This window comes from Vigna umbellata, chromosome 3 (assembly GCF_029865625.1).
Source record: "Vigna umbellata cultivar VRB3 chromosome 3, Vumbellata_1.0, whole genome shotgun sequence".
NCBI lineage: Eukaryota > Viridiplantae > Streptophyta > Magnoliopsida > Fabales > Fabaceae > Vigna > Vigna umbellata.
In genome coordinates this window covers 30,000,424-30,017,153 of record NC_142167.1, presented here as the reverse complement: position 1 = coordinate 30,017,153, position 16,730 = coordinate 30,000,424, and the positions used below count along the sequence as shown (strand labels likewise).

Sequence of the window (16,730 nt, the reverse complement as noted above, 5' to 3'; positions counted from 1 at the left end):
CGGAGGAAGGGGAAATGAATTAGAATGGAGTGGTCGGGAGAGGGAAGATGCGGCGGGGAAAGGCTGGCGCAAAAGAAAAGAACACTCTATTGCCTCGGTTGAGGTCCAAACCGAGGCAGTAGACTCCATAATACTACCTCTGTCCACAACCGAGGCAAAAAGGGGTAGACTTTTTGTCTCGCCTGTATATGCCTCGCTTCAGGAATCGTTGTTTATGAGCTAAAATAACCGATGCCATTTCCCTTAACTGTACTAGTGTCTATTGAATTTCTTTTAGTTAAATTATGCATGTACCTTTTTACGAAATGGAATATATAGTCTGTTATGTCATGCCTATTTATACTTATCATTAGGTTAAAACAACATTTTTATACCAACGACATTTTATACCTGTATACAAGCAGGAGGTAGAAAAGAAATTCAACTTTTATATTGGATCCAAATTCGATATAAAAGTCAAAATTTTTATACCGGTCTCGTGTTAACGAGAGAAGAATAGTCAGGGGAGGGATATGCCCTTCAGACTTTTAAACCGGCACTAGTAAAAAAATTGTTTACGAACGTGCCCTATAGGCAGCGGTTTTACCAAAACCGAAACATATAAAAACACGGTAGCATTTTTGCAATTTCAGTGAATTTATAGACATCGGTTCAACATGAACCGAAGCATAACATCTGTATTACCTCGGTTCAAACGCCCAACCGATGCTGAATGGTCTGAAACTTCCTGCCTCTAATTGATATTTGGAATGATAGCTAATTTAAAATAAGCCTACTGCCTCGGTTGTTGAGATAACCGAGGTAGAATGCTCTATAACTTCTGACATGCAAAACAGGCTTTCTGAAATTAATATACTGCCTCAGTTCCACTGACAACCGAGGCAGAAAGCTTCCACGTGGACTGACTCTTGTGTTGTTAATAAAGTGAAATGACTAGTGAAGGTATTATGCTTCGGTTTCTCGGAGACCCGAGGCGTATATGTTCAGTTTAGGCATCGGTTGGTATGAATAACCGAGGTAGTACTTATGTTATTACCTTAAATTCTAATTCACAAATAAATTGTATATTTTTATTAATATTAGACACTGTTTTAAGTACTATTTTTAATTTATAACATAGTTTCTAATTTGACAAATATATTGACTAATTATTTTTTAATTTCTATATTAGTTGTTATTTAAAATTTTTCTTATAATAGAGGAATATATATTCATAAAACAATTAAAAATAATTTTACGTTTTTAACCCTATTTAAAATTTAACATTTTACTTTACATTAAAACTGACTAAATCAATTTTAATAACATTACTTTATGATGAATATTAATATTTGAAAGTTAATCCGATATATTTGAAAGAGAAAGATGATAATAAGATAAATTTCACACTGAAATTATATTGTCATGTATGTCTAATTCGCTAAAGAAGAATATCTTAAATCAGTACAGACTATATGTTAAGAAATAATTTTGTGTGATGTAATATGGATATAAAATTTAAAAATTGAAAGAAAAAGAGAGTATGTTGGAACCTACCATACTTTATTTATAGTTTAAATCTAAGCAATTTAACATAAAATAAAAAATTACATGACTAAAGTTACTGATTTGGTAACTTAAAAAACTAAAAACAGTAAAACCTAATTTCATACACTTTGGAAACACGCATTAACATGAAAATGGTCGAAAACCAAACCCAATGTGTTCTACATGAAAACTTGAATCAAGCCAATCTTTGTTTTCTTTCCACAATCCGAGTAAAATTAATAGGGAAGTCCTTTAGTTCATCATGATGCCCAATGCCACTGGCGTTATTGCCTTTGCAAAATTCCACGTTCCATCGTAAAAGAAGTTGATGTCTTTAACGATCATAAGTAGTGCCACTATGAATGCATAGTCCACGTTGCGATAGACAATGACATTGAAGTCACCATTATTCTGCATCTGCATTATAGTGACAGAAACACTGTATAATTAACCTCATACAACACTGTTTCTATGTTGTTTGAAGACGTAACAGAGTACATACCGAGGCAACAACTGTGGGAGATTCACCTGCATATACATGGCATGATCTTTTGCCACTCACAACATCTACCCTAAAGTCACACTCACTTTCTTTTTTGTTGTATGCAAGGAATCATTGCTTTCACTGAAAACAGCAATCTGGAGGAATCATTGCTTTCACCCATGAAAACTTGGCATCGCCGATGCATTGTCATGATCTACATAAGAACATTCGTTCATAATTCAGTAACTGAGATGGATTTGCTGGCGTATTGAATTTGTTAGAATATCATGCGTGAATATACTATAAGAGGGAATTGATGCATGAATACAGTATGACCGATTATCCAATCAATCCTTAGAGGAAATGGAAAAACTATAAAACCATGCCTAATACGGATAATAAGAAAACAACAACTTCCATGAAATACAAAAAGAAACTAACCTCATATATTTCAATAATACAATATTGACTTTTGTTCGGAATCTATTGTCATTTTCTTTTACATTGAATAAAAATAAAATAAAAAATATCATAATACATACAGAAAAAAATATTCATAAAGGTGGGTAATTGTAAGGACCACGTAGGAAAGTGGGGGGGGGGGGGGGGGGGGGGGGGGGGTGTAGCACTCATTATGTTTGGAGGCACCAGCCGCCCCAATATCAAAGGTGGGTTTATTTTTTTATTGCTAATGGAGAGCAGCACTCAGAGGTCCCTTTCTTTCTTTCTGCATCTCCCAGCATCACGGGCAAATCCAGCATCTCCCAGTTGTCGAGTCGTGCATCCGGGGAGCAGGCCCACACGCAACTGGAGCCTTCCGATCCATCTTCATCTCCCACAGCTGCTATGTGACCAGCGTTAACCCAACCAGCACTGCGAAAGCTCTCCTTGAGGTCACAGATACGAATTCTTCCCACTTTGGGCTCCCGTCTTTCCATCCGAGCCAGACTACGCTCCCTCCTTTCTTCTATCAACCTTCTCCTATCCTCCTTGGTGGGCTTGTATCCCAGGCCATACCTATTCTTGTTCTCGACGACCTCCAGAGGGAATGCTCGCCCCTGTCCATACCTACCCAAACCTTTCCCATGCATGTAACCTTCTTTTAACATGACTTTGGCCATCATGATAGAAGCACGCGACAGATGTGGGCTGATCTCGAATGGCTCCACGTAGGTGTTTCCCACGATCTCCAGAGATTGGAAAGTTGCCTCGAGAGCTTCCTCGGCTACTTCAATATAACGGGAGGATGATGGTCCGCTCACAAGGAGGTCCTCCTCTCCTGATACTATCACCAGCTTATCTCCCATAACATATTTCAGCTTTTGGTGTAGTGTGGAAGGCACAACTCCTGCAGAATGGATCCACGGGCGACCCAACAAACAGCAATAAGCCGGGAGGATGTCCATGACTTGGAATGTCACTTGAAAGACACAAGGACCGACTTGAACGGGCAATTCAATTTCTCCCATCACTACCCTTTTACTGCCGTCAAATGCCCTCACAATCATAGAGCTCGGCTTCATATGCATTCCATCACAAGGGAGCTTCTCCAATGTCGATTTTGGCATGACGTTCAGAGAGGAGCCGTTGTCCACCAAGACACGCGCTATAACGTGATCCAGGCATTTCACAGAGACATGAAGGGCTTTGTTATGACCTCTCCCCTCAACAGGTATCTCTTCATCAGTGAAGGTGAGGTAATTATTAGCAACGATGTTGCCAACAATGCCCTCGAACTAGTTCAGATAAATACCTTGTTCTACATGAGCCTCACTGAGTATCTTCATCAACAACTTTCGGTGCGAGGCAGAGTGCATGAGTAATTCTAGCAAGGAGATCCGGGCAGGCATGCGATTCAACTGTTCCACCACTTTGTACTCACTCTGTTGTATGAACTTTAGGAATTCACCAACTTCTTCTTCAGATATTTCCCTCTTCTCCTCTGTGTCGGGGGTCTCCTCGGCCTCCACGTTCTTCCCCCTCAAGAACTCCTTTGCTTTTGCAGCCATTGTTGCTTCCCTGTCATTGGTTCTTTTTCTCGCCAATTCTGGTGGTGTAAAGATTCGACCACTTCTGGTCATCCCACCAATGCCTGATATGTTTTCCACAGTCGGATTTGCATATTCTCCCTCATCTAATGCAGTTGCCCCATATCTCCATGGGACGGCTTTCTCGTTCTTATAAGGGAAAGGAGTTGGCACTCGGATGACCACAGACGGATTTCCTTCAGTTACCAGTGCAGGGGTGGTCCTAGTAAAATGGATCACCAAAGGTTCGGGTAGAGTCACATCAGATTCTCCACCAATTTGTGCAAATACTTCTTCCTCTCTGACCTTGCGGCACACTTGCATCAGATTTCTATCAAGTAAGTCTTGTAGAAAAATCTCAAATTCCATACATTCCTCAATAGAGTGCCCGGCCTCCGGATGGAGTGCGCACGCTATACCCAGATCATAATCGCCCTTCACTAGGCCCTTCTTCAACAAAGCTTCAAAGATAAACCTCCTAGAACTTCGGATTTCGCCCACATCCCTTATCAGATCATGGTTTCCAACCTCGACGGCGTTCGTCGAGGAACTCCCGTGCCCGGACAATGGATTAGTATTGACGTTGGGCTGGTCCTCTTGAAACTTTAACCAACCCGAATCTATCAAAGCCTGAACTTTGTATTTGAGAGCCATACATCCTTCGGTCGAGTGGCCAACGCCTCCTGCATGATAACTACACCTGGCATTCGCGTCATAACCCCTAGGATACGGCGGCTGTACAGGCTTCATCGGACAAATGGCGACCAGACCCTTTTTGACTAGGTTAGGTAACAATTCAGTGTAGGTCATAGGGATTGGGGTGAACCTAACAAATTGATTTCCCCTTGGGTTGTTGTTGTGACCCACATTCAGATTTGGGCCCATGTTTGCGACCGGTCTTGCAGCTTCGGTTGGGATACGCTGCGGTGGATAATACGCTTGTTGTTGTTGAGGCCTAGCTTGGTGAACAAACGTGGTGTTAGCAGCATAAGGAGGTGGGTTTAAGTATGGTCGATAATTAGGATTGGGAGCTCGTCCTCTCCACGCAGGCATTACCGACGCAGCATGTACCTCCCCCTCTTTTTTCTTCCCCTGATTGAAACTGGGCTTTTTGTAGTTTGTAGCTGTAGGTGGGCCATAGGCTATCTTCCCGTTTTTCAATCCAATTTCTATCCTCTCACCAATGATGATGGTGTCAGCAAAATTGACAGATACATTCCCAACCATATGCTCATAAAATGGCGGCTGAAGTGTGTTTACGAACATCGACACCATCTCCTTATCAAACAACGGCGGCTCAACTTGCGCAGCCAACTCTCTCCATCGCTGGGCGTACTCTTTGAAAGTTTCATTGTCCTTTTTTGTCATATTCTGCAGCTGCAGACGGTCCGGAGCAACATGAGTATTGTATACATATTGTTTTACGAAGGCGTCAGCTAGATCCGCCCAACAACGAATTCGGTATGGCTCTAGGTGGGTGTACCAGTTCAATGCCACCCCAGCCAAACTTTCCTGGAAAACGTGGATGAGTAGCTGCTCATCATGAGCATACGCAGCCATCTTTCTGCAGTACATGGTCACATGGCTTTTAGGGCAAGTGTTACCCCTATATTTTTCAAACTCCGGCGCCTTGAACTTAGGTGGGATTTTCAAGCCCGGAACCAAACTTAATCTGGCCGCATCTCCAAACCCGTAGTTCTCAACTCCCTCAACAGCTCTCAACCTCGCCTCCAGACTTTCCAACCTACCTGTAGCTCCAACGAGGCTTCCGAATCCCCCAACCATTGTGGCGTGCTGTGCAGCTTCGGCTGAAGAATCCTCCCTAGCAACCACACGCGGTATTGGGGTCACCCGAATTCCATCAGTTGTGTTGGTCTCATTCATTCCCGTGCCCACCATGGGAGCCGACACTAAGACAGGTCCCTGAGTGCCGGTGGTTGGTGGTATATTGACAGTCGCGGGGAACGAGAATGAAGCGTGCTCAACTTCTGAGTACTCTCCTACAGGAGGGGTGTAACCCGGAGGTAAACCATACAGTGGGAAAGGAACAGATTGGCTCGTAGCGTTGAACATTGGAGGATAAGGGTGAGCATTCCCCCCAACATGCGTAGATGAAGACTCTCCAGCAGTCTTCATGGATTCAAGCGTCGCCAAGATCTGGCCGATCTGGTCCTTCAACTGGCCAACATCCGTTTTGAGAGACTCCTGTGACTCCTCCCAGCTCGCCATGGCTTTTGAGTTTGCCCGGGTCCGGTAGGGATGTCGTGGAAATTTGGTCGTCGTTTTTTCTCACGCGTACTGCTTTATTATTTTAATTAATTAGATGGAAATGAAACATGCTGAACAAAAGAAAAGATGATGCATGCTAGTAATAAGGGGAAATCACAAGATTGTAATGACATCACTGATGGAAATTAACACAAGCGGATGCTAAACAACATCCCACACCTTTCATTTAAAGGGAAACAAGTTCATTACATTTCTTAAAGGAAACAAACCATAAAGATCCCTAAATACATCAATTCCTATCCCGAGTGATGAGGGATTTCATCTCGTCTATCAACTGTTTACAGTGATTAATAAAAAGCTCTATCTCTACTGGTGGGCTATAAAAGTGGGTACTCACTTCAGCTTCCGACACCATTCTGGGAATGTCTTCAATTGCCCCATTTGCCAAAGCAGCCAGCTGAGAGAAGCTTTCTTTCCAATGCTTTACAGTCGTTTCTTGCTCTGCGATGTGCTCTTTCAAGGCCTGATGCCTTTCTTCAAATTCCATCGACCTCCATCGCTCCTCCTGCTCCTCGATGTAATCCTCCATCTGCTTTAACATGGCTCGATATTCCCCTTCAGCCTCTGCCAGCTTCCAGCGCTCCTGATTCAACTCCGCTTCAAATGATGTAGCCATTTCCTTCATTTGATGCCCCGATTCTTGTACTTGGACTTGCGCTTCCCTTAGTCTTTTTAGGGCTTCCCTCTTATCCCTCTTGGCTTCTTCATAGAGTTGTTTCCACTTTCTGCCCTCTTCTAGAGCCACATTCTTCTCATTCACCCTCATGGATAACTCCTTACCTGCGGCCGCAAGATCCTGTTTTACTCGGAATGTATAATCTCTCTCTGCCTTCTGGCTTTTGACAATGTTTTCATAAGCCTGTGACTTTTCTTCGTTATCATTCCTCATATCCACAAAATCATTGCGAGCTTTCTGTAATTCATTTTCCAACCTAGCATTCCTCACCCTCAATTTCTCCACCTCGACCTTCAACTGTTTCACCTCTTCACTTTCTGGGGCTTGGGATGTTTCTTCACTTGCCGATTGATCATTGATGGGCTTAAAAGGCAACTTGACTTCTCTTACCCTCTCCAGAATCCAGGTATGGTAACTAACTCTACTATCAATCACTCCACTCCTCAGGTCCTTCTCTGCTCGCACCACATTTTCCCAGGCACTTCTGACTCTCCTCAACATTTCAGTACAATGTCCATCCTCATAGTAGATGAAGAAGGCTGTGAGATAATCTGGTGAAGGCGCTCCCTTCATAGGATATCCGAACTATCTTTGGACCAAAACAGGGTTGTAGTTAATACAATACCTAGCGCCTATGAGAGGTATGTTAGGGAAGTTGCCACAATGATGGATAGATGGTTTAGTCTCAAGCCAAGGAAGGCGCCATTTTACGTTTCCCTCTCTCAAACCGGCAAAGAAAAGAGCCCACCCATTACCTCCTTGATGCGACAGATTCTCAGGTGAACTTCTAACATCGACTACCCCCTTAAATACTCGTGCCGTCATCCACGCATATAACGCCGGCAAACAACAAAGAATCCTCTTCCCTTTTCTCTCCTGGCAAAAACTCATAGTCCCATACACATTTGCGAGGACTGCTGTTACGGGGTTTTCTGATCTCGTCTTTTTTGCCACGAAGACATCAATAGCAGTGTAATCTACAAAGTCTTCCAGCTTGGGGAACAGGACAATGCCAAACACAGTGAGGGCTAGTACATCCATGAAGGTCTCCCATTCTTCCCTATCGCCCAGGTCGTGCAAATATTGTTCAAGGTAACCTTGTGTCAGCCCCCGAATTTGATGTCTCGTTATCAACCGGTTTTCCAATTCATTGGGCTGTAATTTCATTATAACAGCAAGGGTAGAAACAGAGGCATGATGCTCCAAGTGCTGATATGGCTTGGTACCCTCTAATGGCAAGCCCAGAATATGCTCAAATTCTTCTACAGTTGGTGCCAGCTGGAAGTCCTGGAAGGTAAAACATCTCAGGAGAGAATCATAATACTGAGCTAGAGCTGTAATAGCGGGCAACTGTACTTTCACCTCCATTAAACTCAACAAATTCCCATATTTCCTCCCGAAGGCTTCTCTCTGTATGGTCTTGAGTCTTCGGCCTAAATTTATCAACCCGGTCAAATTTCCAACATGTGTCCTTAGGCTAGACTTCTTTCTTAAAATGGCGGAGTTGGTATGCAGTGTAGCATCAGATCTGGTGTCAACATCCATCTCGTGTGAAGTCAAGTGTATACCTGTGATTTCCCCTAAAACCAACATGTTACTAAATGATGCATGAATATGATGCATGATAATAAAACAACACGATGAATCAAATGCATGCATGGTATGAAAATGCAATAACATAATTTTCGAAAGAGAACGAACAGCGTGAGGATTACAAGAATACACGTTTCTCCCTTTGTGCCCTAATAAAGGTTCAATGGCTTGGATTCGAGGTCAAGTACATGCAATTTCACAAGGATGGTCTCCTGAACCTAGAGGTCAATGGTCACTAGAGCTATGGCCCCCTTCATAGCATCTCCACAACAGTCGAGTAATCAACTAGATGAGGGGACACAAGTGAAGAGAACAAACTCTAGCTGGAGTTCTCACGATAGCCAGACAGGAAGTACATCCCAGAATGACACCGCTACACAACTCCTCTAATTCTAAGTTGCGCTCAGACCCGGGTATAGGGCCCCACTCATGATATGCACAAAGTGTGTGTGTGAAGGGAGAATGCAATGCATACCCAAACCCTCACCTGCAAAACAACCAGAAAAATTCCCAGGCATATATAAACATGTTTTCTACCCTAGGGTTCCATATTCAACAATTCACATGCAGTTATTCCAACTATCAAACACAAATAAAGAAAAAAAATGGGGGAAGAAAAACACAAAGAAAAATCATGTCAAATTCGCGCATCTAATTAAATGGCCTGACTCTCGCCGTCCCCAGTGGAGTCGCCATCTGTCGCAACCGGAATCGCGACGGGACGACGATCCAAAAAAGGAAACGCGAGTTTTGAAAAGAGACTTTGGAGTCGCCACCATAGTTTATTATGGAAAACTACGGGAAAACCATAAAACGATAAAGCATGGTCCACGAAAACCAAAGATTGGGTTCGGGAGTCGGTTACGCGTGGGGAAGGTGTTAGCACCCCACAACGTCTGCCCTAAGGCAGTACCTTTAACTAAATGCACGAATATGATGTGATTTTCAAAATGTTTAACTATCCCCTAAAATAAAATTCTAAAATAAACAAAACATATTTTTTAGTTTTTTGGGCCCGACAAGGATTGACCTTGCTCCTACGTATTCTCATTCAAAAATGAGAAATCAGGGTTACGTAGTTCTTTTTGAAAAAGTTTGAGAGATTTGTTTGAGAAATTGATTGAAAGATTTGTTTGAGAAAATGATTGAAAGATTTGTTTGAGAAAATGATTACGGATAAATTTGGATTTTTGGGAAAGTGAACCTGACAAGGGCTAGCCTTGCTCCTACGTATCTCCACTTTCGATGGAGAATCAAGGGTTACGTAGTTCTGGGTAGCAAGACTATTTGTTGTTTAAAATTGTTGATGTTTTCGGGTTTTTTGAAGATTTTATACCTTTTTTTGTATTTTGTTTAAGAAAGAGAAAAGGTTGTTAGCACAAGGACGATGCGTGCGATCACACATGTGCATAAACCTTTAAAACATATTTTTTGGTTAATTTTACTTAAGGAAAAGAAAAGGTTTTTAGCACAAGGACGATGCGTGCGATCACACATGTGCCTAAACCTTTAAAACATATTTTTTGTAATTTTAATTAAGAAAGCGAAAAGGTTTTTAGCACAAGGACGATGCGTGCGATCACACATGTGCCTAAACCCTTAAAACACATTTTTTTGTAATTTCAATTAAGAAAGAGAAAAGGTTTTCAGCACAAGGACGATGCGTGCGATCACACATGTGCCTAAACCCTTAAAACGTATTTTTTGTAATTTTAATTAAGAAAGAGAAAAGGTTTTCAGCACAAGGATGATGCGTGCGATCACACATGTGCCTAAACCTTCAAAACATATTTTTGTAATTTTATTTAAGAAAGAGAAAAGGTTTTCAGCACAAGGACGATGCGTGCGATCACACATGTGCCTAAACCCTTAAAACATATTTTTATAAATTCCTTTATTTAAATTGTAAATATTGCATTATTAAATATATATTTTAGGATAAGTAAATATCTAGAATAAGTAGATAGAACAAAATAAAAATAATAAATAAAAATAAAAATAAAAATAAAAGAAATAAATAAGACAAATGAAATAAGATAGACAAAAATAAATGAAATAGAATAAAATAAAATAAGAAAAACAAACAAATAAAAATAACGAGCGTTGGGTGGATCATAAACGGACGTTGAGAATGAGGAGAAATAACGAGCGTTGGGGGAATTATGAACGGATGTTGGGAATGAAGTGAAATAACGAGCGTTGGGGGAAATATGAACGGACGTTGGGAATGAAGTGAAATAACGAGCGTTCGTTTCGGGGATTAACGAACGTTCGTTGAGAATGAGGAGGAGGAACGAGCGTTGGGGGGAATTAATGAACGTTCGTTGAAAGTGGGGGAGAAAGAACGAGCGTTCGTTGGGTGGATTAACGAACGTTCGTTGAGAATGAGGAGGAACGAGCGTTGGGGGGAATTTAACGGACGCTCGTTGAAAGTGGGGATAAAGAACGAGCGTTCGTTGGGTGGATTAACGAACGTTCGTTGAGAAAGAGGAGGAACGAGCGTTGGGGGGAATTTAACGGACGCTCGTTGAAAGTGGGGAGAAAGAACGAGCGTTCGTTGGGTGGATTAACGAACGTTCGTTGAGAATGAGGAGGAACGAGAGTTGGGGGGAATTTAACGGACACTCGTTGAAAGTGGGGAGAAAGAACGAGCGTTCGTTGGGTGGATTAACGAACGTTCGTTGAGAATGAGGAGGAACGAGCGTTGGGGGGAATCAGTATCACGAGTGCTCGTTGGGGAAAGTTGACGAACGTACGTTGAGAAACGAGGCTGAAGGACGAGCGCTCGTTGGGGGACGAGCGGACGCTGGGAAACGAGGCTGAAGGACGAGCGCTCGTTGTGGACGAGCGTTCGTTGGGGAGATGGTGAACGTACCCTGGGAAACGAGGCTGAAGGACGAGCGCTCGTTGTGGACGAGCGTTCGTTGGGAGATGGTGAACGTACGTTGAGAAACGAGGCTGAAGGACGAGCGCTCGTTGGGGGACGAGCGGACGCTGGGAAACGAGGCTGAAGGACGAGCGCTCGTTTGGGGACGAGCGTTCATTGGGGAATTGGTGAACGGACGCTGGGAAACGAGGCTGAAAGATGAGCGCTCGTAAAAAGGCCGAAAAACGTGCGTTCATTATGGGCTTGGCCCACCCGGGTGATTTCTAACCTAGAATTCCCCTAGGGGTTCTGCCTTCCCATTCTCATTCACTCACTCACGCCGTTTCTCTCAGATGAGACCAATGTCTCCTTCTCTCTGACCAAAAGGAGTTGCTCCTCCACGCATTGCAACGTCGACGCCGTTGCCTCCACCGAAGTTGGCCGCCGCAAGCCACGAGCCAGGGCGTCGCCGTCAAGGTCGTTGCCGGTGACCACCTCGATCTCTCCCTCTCTTTCCACAGTCACCACGGTCGGACCCACCACTACCGGTGGTTATGCCGAAAAAAGCTTGGGATTTTAGAAGTTCTGATCTGCTGTTGTGGTGTGCTTTATGGTGAGGAAGGAGATGAAGGCGGGGAGCTGGTGAGAAGAAAACGGTTTAAAGGCTCGACTTTATGCGGGTGTTTGGAGATGAAGATGAGTTATCAGTGAAGGCAACCATGGAAGCTTACCGAGACCGTGCTGTGGGGTTTGAGATTTTAATCTGATATTGTAATGTGCTTATGCTTTTGGTTTTTTTTTGTTTTCTGTATATGCCTATTCAAATCCTTTGCTTTGCTGGTGATTTGGCAATGAGCGGCTTTGCTGATAATTGCTTTTGGTTGTGGTTTGGTTAGAATGCTTGAGAGGATATGAAAGGGGATGACAATGCAAAGGTTCAGTGGTGGATTAGCGTTTTGCAGGTGAAAGAAATTGGGGATGGTGTTGAAATCACTGGGGAAGGCCGAGGGGTTTGGCTGGATATTGATTTGGTCTCTTTTGTTTGCTTATTTTTTTTAGTACAAGGAGGATCAGGAACAAGGCAATCAGGAGGATGAAACTGAAGATATTAGTGGCAAAGTCGTACATGGGAAGTCACATGGTGAATATGGGAGGGTGATTGTGCGTGGAAGGATGACGACGAACGGGAATATTCATACATCCAAACACACTTAAACAGAGCAACATCACAGTATAATGCAGTATGACTACGCAAGTGAACGGGGGAATAAGGCGTGCTTACCTCTAGGAGCTCCACTGGCCGCTGTTAGCTATGTGAATCCGGTGACTCCTCCTCTTCTTCCAAGCTGGCTTCCGCGTCTTTTTGCCGGTGCCAAAAGTGGTGAATGCCCTCTAGAAGCCCTCACCAATGATGATCGAAGATGAAGGTCTCAGAGACCGTGTCCAAAACCCCCCTCTTTTCTCTCCCAAAACCAGAATAATAATCCCCTCTTCACTGCTCTCTCTCTGTGTGTTCCTTTTGATCCTTTCTCTGTGCCCCCGTATCAAAATCCCCTTGTACCGATCCCGTACATCCCAAAACGTCTCTGCCATCCCAAAACGTGCCTTGTCCTTGCCTGCCCCAAAACCAGTTTGTCTCCCACAGCATGAAACCGTTTGCCTAACTCCTTTTTGCCAATTTGTCCCTTTTCTCATTTTTTTTTCATTTCATTTTGATGGAGACGGCAGTGCTGCAGCTTAGAATTGCTAGTTTGTATTTCGTGAAACTCGTTTTATTTGGAAGAACATTTTGTGTATCTTAAGTTTTAAATTCTCCATAATTTCCATGGAGAAATTCTAATACTCTAGTTGTCAATTCCGCGCTATTTTGAGGATGACTGTAATCCTTAATTACTCTTGACTGCTTTCCTATATTATGTATGATGACGTCTTTATTATATGCATGACGTATATAATTGGGATGTTATGATCCTCTTTTGATTATATATATATATATATTTATTGTTGTAAAATGTTGATAAAAAATAATAAAAATCATGAAAAAAGTGCTATGTTACTACTCTACTATATTTATTATATTATTTGTTGATAAAAAGAAAATTGTATATAATTATTAAAGCTGAATAAAAACACTACAATATTATATCAACATTCCAAGATTTTATCTTAACTTTATTCTTGTCCATAGGTCTTTGGTAATGAATTATGTAGTTTTGACCATACGTACTTTATTCTTAATAGTCATAATAATTTAACTACAAATAATAGTTTTCACCAACACATATAGGCGATGAAAGAGTCACTTATGTGTTTTGAATGTCTTTTATGCGGGTTTCCCATTATATATTTTAAGTTGATTTTGTTTTTCTTGTTGCGACATATAATTTTCAGATACTTCTCAAGATTAATAAAAGTTCACAATCCCGGTTAAAAGATCTAAACGAAATATATGGTATAAGATTGAACTAATATTTTGCTTGATAAATCAAATAAGTAAGGTTTGAAACTTATATGAATGGAATTATATGAAAAGCTTAACTGAATTGATGATAAATATAATTATTTAAACTAAAATGCATTTAATTTATGATACTATAAAGTATCGTATAAAAAAAAGAGGTTCATGAACATTTGGGTATAGTTAAGACGAAAATTCCCAAAAGCATTTTGTTTTTCTACTTGGTAGATGTTTCTACATATATGTATAAAATTCATGTTGATTAAACCATGAGAAGTAGGAAGTGTGATTTATGGTTAGATATAAGATTCCTTTTTATCTTCAACTCCTCTAAGCCCTTTCTTTACTGTCTTTAAATGCCCTATTCATTTTCATTTTCTGTCTTTAATGTCCTATATTTATTATCCGACCATTTGTCTTCTACACATAACCATTCTAATAAATGTAAAACTTTTCCCACCTCTAACCCAGTTTGTAGCTGACCTAACACCACACAAGCTGATAGTTGGAGATAGCTTACGGTGACAGTTACTATACAGTGGGACACCAGAAGGGATATACAACAATGGAAGAAGGGAGTAAACAAGCTTAATCAGCAAAGAAATGGATTGATTAAATTGTTATTCCAATAAGGGTCAATGTTATGGTTTCAAGAAAGAATCTACTTTGAATCACAACTTGAAGCCAAAATGTTGATAGAGTAAAATATATTTTCCAGCTCTCTTTCTGCCTAACTGTTTTCACTTGAACTCTGATTTATAACTAGCGAGAGTATTGTTATATAGTAGCTAGAAGATGAGTAAAACCAAAGGGGTAAGTTAGTACTAACAAGTGTTACTTCAAGAATTGTAAAACTATGAAGCCCTTTGTTGAGCAAAGCAAAAGATAATCATAAATAAACAAAAAGAAGAAACATCCTTAACAATAATATAGGTGAGAGTAGCCAAACCTTCCAATATAGAGTGAGGATGGGCTTTCCGCCAGCATCACACAAGACACAACGGTCGTGAAGGGTTAAACGGGGAGATTTGGTATAAAAAAGACGGACACCATTTCCGTCGTAAGTGGCACCTTTATCTGTTTTAATTTGAAGATTGATAGTGTGAGGAGCACAGTAGGAAAGGTCGATAACTGGGAATGGATGTTCCATTGGAGAGAGAGGGAGACGAAGAGTTCTAGGTTATGATTATGTTTTTGCAGTAACACGTATGGTATCCATAGATACACGCGTTATTACATGTTTTTCTTGTGATAAGGTGTGCAGAAATTTCAATCGAGACTATCATTTCCCTGTTATTACTTTGAATGGATCCATATATTTGGTAATTGAATAGACTAGAGAGGAGTGGAAGAAAAGTATACAATTAAGAAAATTATTTCTCATCCAACTATTTTCATGACTATTCTTTTCTTGCCTCAAATTAACACCATTTAGTGCCATTATGTATCCTGATATTTCTCTTGTGGAGTAGCTTTTAAGGATGGATGTTTATATATTATATCATAATTGTTGGATGTAATTTTTCTCAAGATATAAAATCGATATTGCACAATGTTAAGATCGAAAGGTTGAATGATTCACTAAACAAAGTGTACATGTCACACGTGGGTTTGGTATTGGAAATTTAACTATCCGTGTTTTCTTTTCTGGGGTTGTGCAGTATGCTCATATTTTCTGTAACTTTTTTTCTGTATCCATAGATACACGCGTTAATTTCAACAAACGACTTAGTCAAAGTTCACGGCTGAAGTATGCTAGTTACTGAATTACTGCTGCAAGTAGAAGAAGACTCTGGTTGACTTCACAGTTAAAACACTGAGAATTACAGTATAAAAGTTATGACATTCATGTTCAACCGTAGAGTTAGGAAAAAAAATAATTGAATATGTATGTGAACATAATTGATTTTGCAAGATACATTGACTATTATTCTGTGACTCCACTTGAAGTAATTAAATTTCAATAATTAGAGACTTCTTAAAATACCACTACAAAAAAAAAAACTGATGTGAACTCTTGCAATCATTCTGAACCAAAAAACAGTAAACAAAAAGGACCCAATCCACTTGCTAGGGATGAACCCTTTGTGCTACATAGAATTTGGTGGTCAATCCAATACTTCAATTTTTCAGCCTTTCCCAATTCACTCACTTCAAATGAAATTTCAACATCATGCAAAGGCCAAATTATTAACTTTTCATGTTAAAAGTGTACTAAAGTCTTAGGAAGTTAACCTTGCGACCTTTGATCCTAGTTTTCATATCAATACTAAAGTTCTTCGTAAAAAAAAACACTTTTGCACCCATGATTCTTATATTATATACATAATTTAAAACCTTTACTACATTAATATGTTGATAATATATAAATTCTAACAAGTAAAACTTACCTGTATTGCTGTGACATCATTAATTTGAAGCAAATTGTATCCTTTTAAGGCTTGGGGGCAAATTGACTGGTTTTTCTCGTAGGTTTTCAATTTCCTCTTTTGGCCACCGTACCAATTGTTTACCAGACTTATGCAGCGAAATAACCATTGGAATTGTCTGCAAAACACATGTGCATCATTCACCAAATTATTTGAAGTCAACTTCAATTTCTAAAGTTAAAAGAAAAAGAAAAATGCTGTGGAGCCCTGTATGAGTTGGCTCCTGTTATTTTAAATAATGTCGTTACATCTATACCACAAACCGTGTCAAAAAAAAATCTAATTATTTGAGTCTAGAGTCAACACTATTTGATCAAGTTGTCTTGAATTAATGTAACTTTATAATTATATTTTGTTTAACTTTCTAATTTAATTTAAAAC

General features: G+C 40.6%; 1 protein-coding gene across 3 annotated transcripts; it reads right to left on the bottom strand.

The window, feature by feature from the left end:
- Positions 1 to 1,806: 1,806 nt before the first annotated feature.
- Positions 1,807 to 15,011, bottom strand: LOC148202222 (uncharacterized). 3 transcript variants are annotated; one of them, XR_015785181.1, is made up of 3 exons: positions 14,870 to 15,011; positions 2,056 to 2,225; positions 1,808 to 1,944 (listed from the first exon to the last, which is right to left on the bottom strand). XR_015785181.1 is itself a non-coding variant. In XM_088110575.1 (2 exons), exon 2 carries the CDS (start codon positions 6,265 to 6,267, stop codon positions 3,748 to 3,750), a length of 2,520 nt encoding a protein of 839 aa, XP_087966701.1. In that variant the 5' UTR covers positions 6,268 to 8,571; positions 14,870 to 14,995; the 3' UTR covers positions 3,740 to 3,747. The 3 variants fall into 3 exon arrangements, 1 of the variants encoding a protein (XP_087966701.1); XR_015785182.1 differs by lacking the exon at positions 2,056 to 2,225 and having other exon boundaries at positions 1,807 to 1,944; positions 14,870 to 15,010; XM_088110575.1 differs by lacking the exons at positions 1,808 to 1,944; positions 2,056 to 2,225 and adding an exon at positions 3,740 to 8,571 and having other exon boundaries at positions 14,870 to 14,995.
- Between the last annotated feature and the right edge of the window lie 1,719 nt (positions 15,012 to 16,730).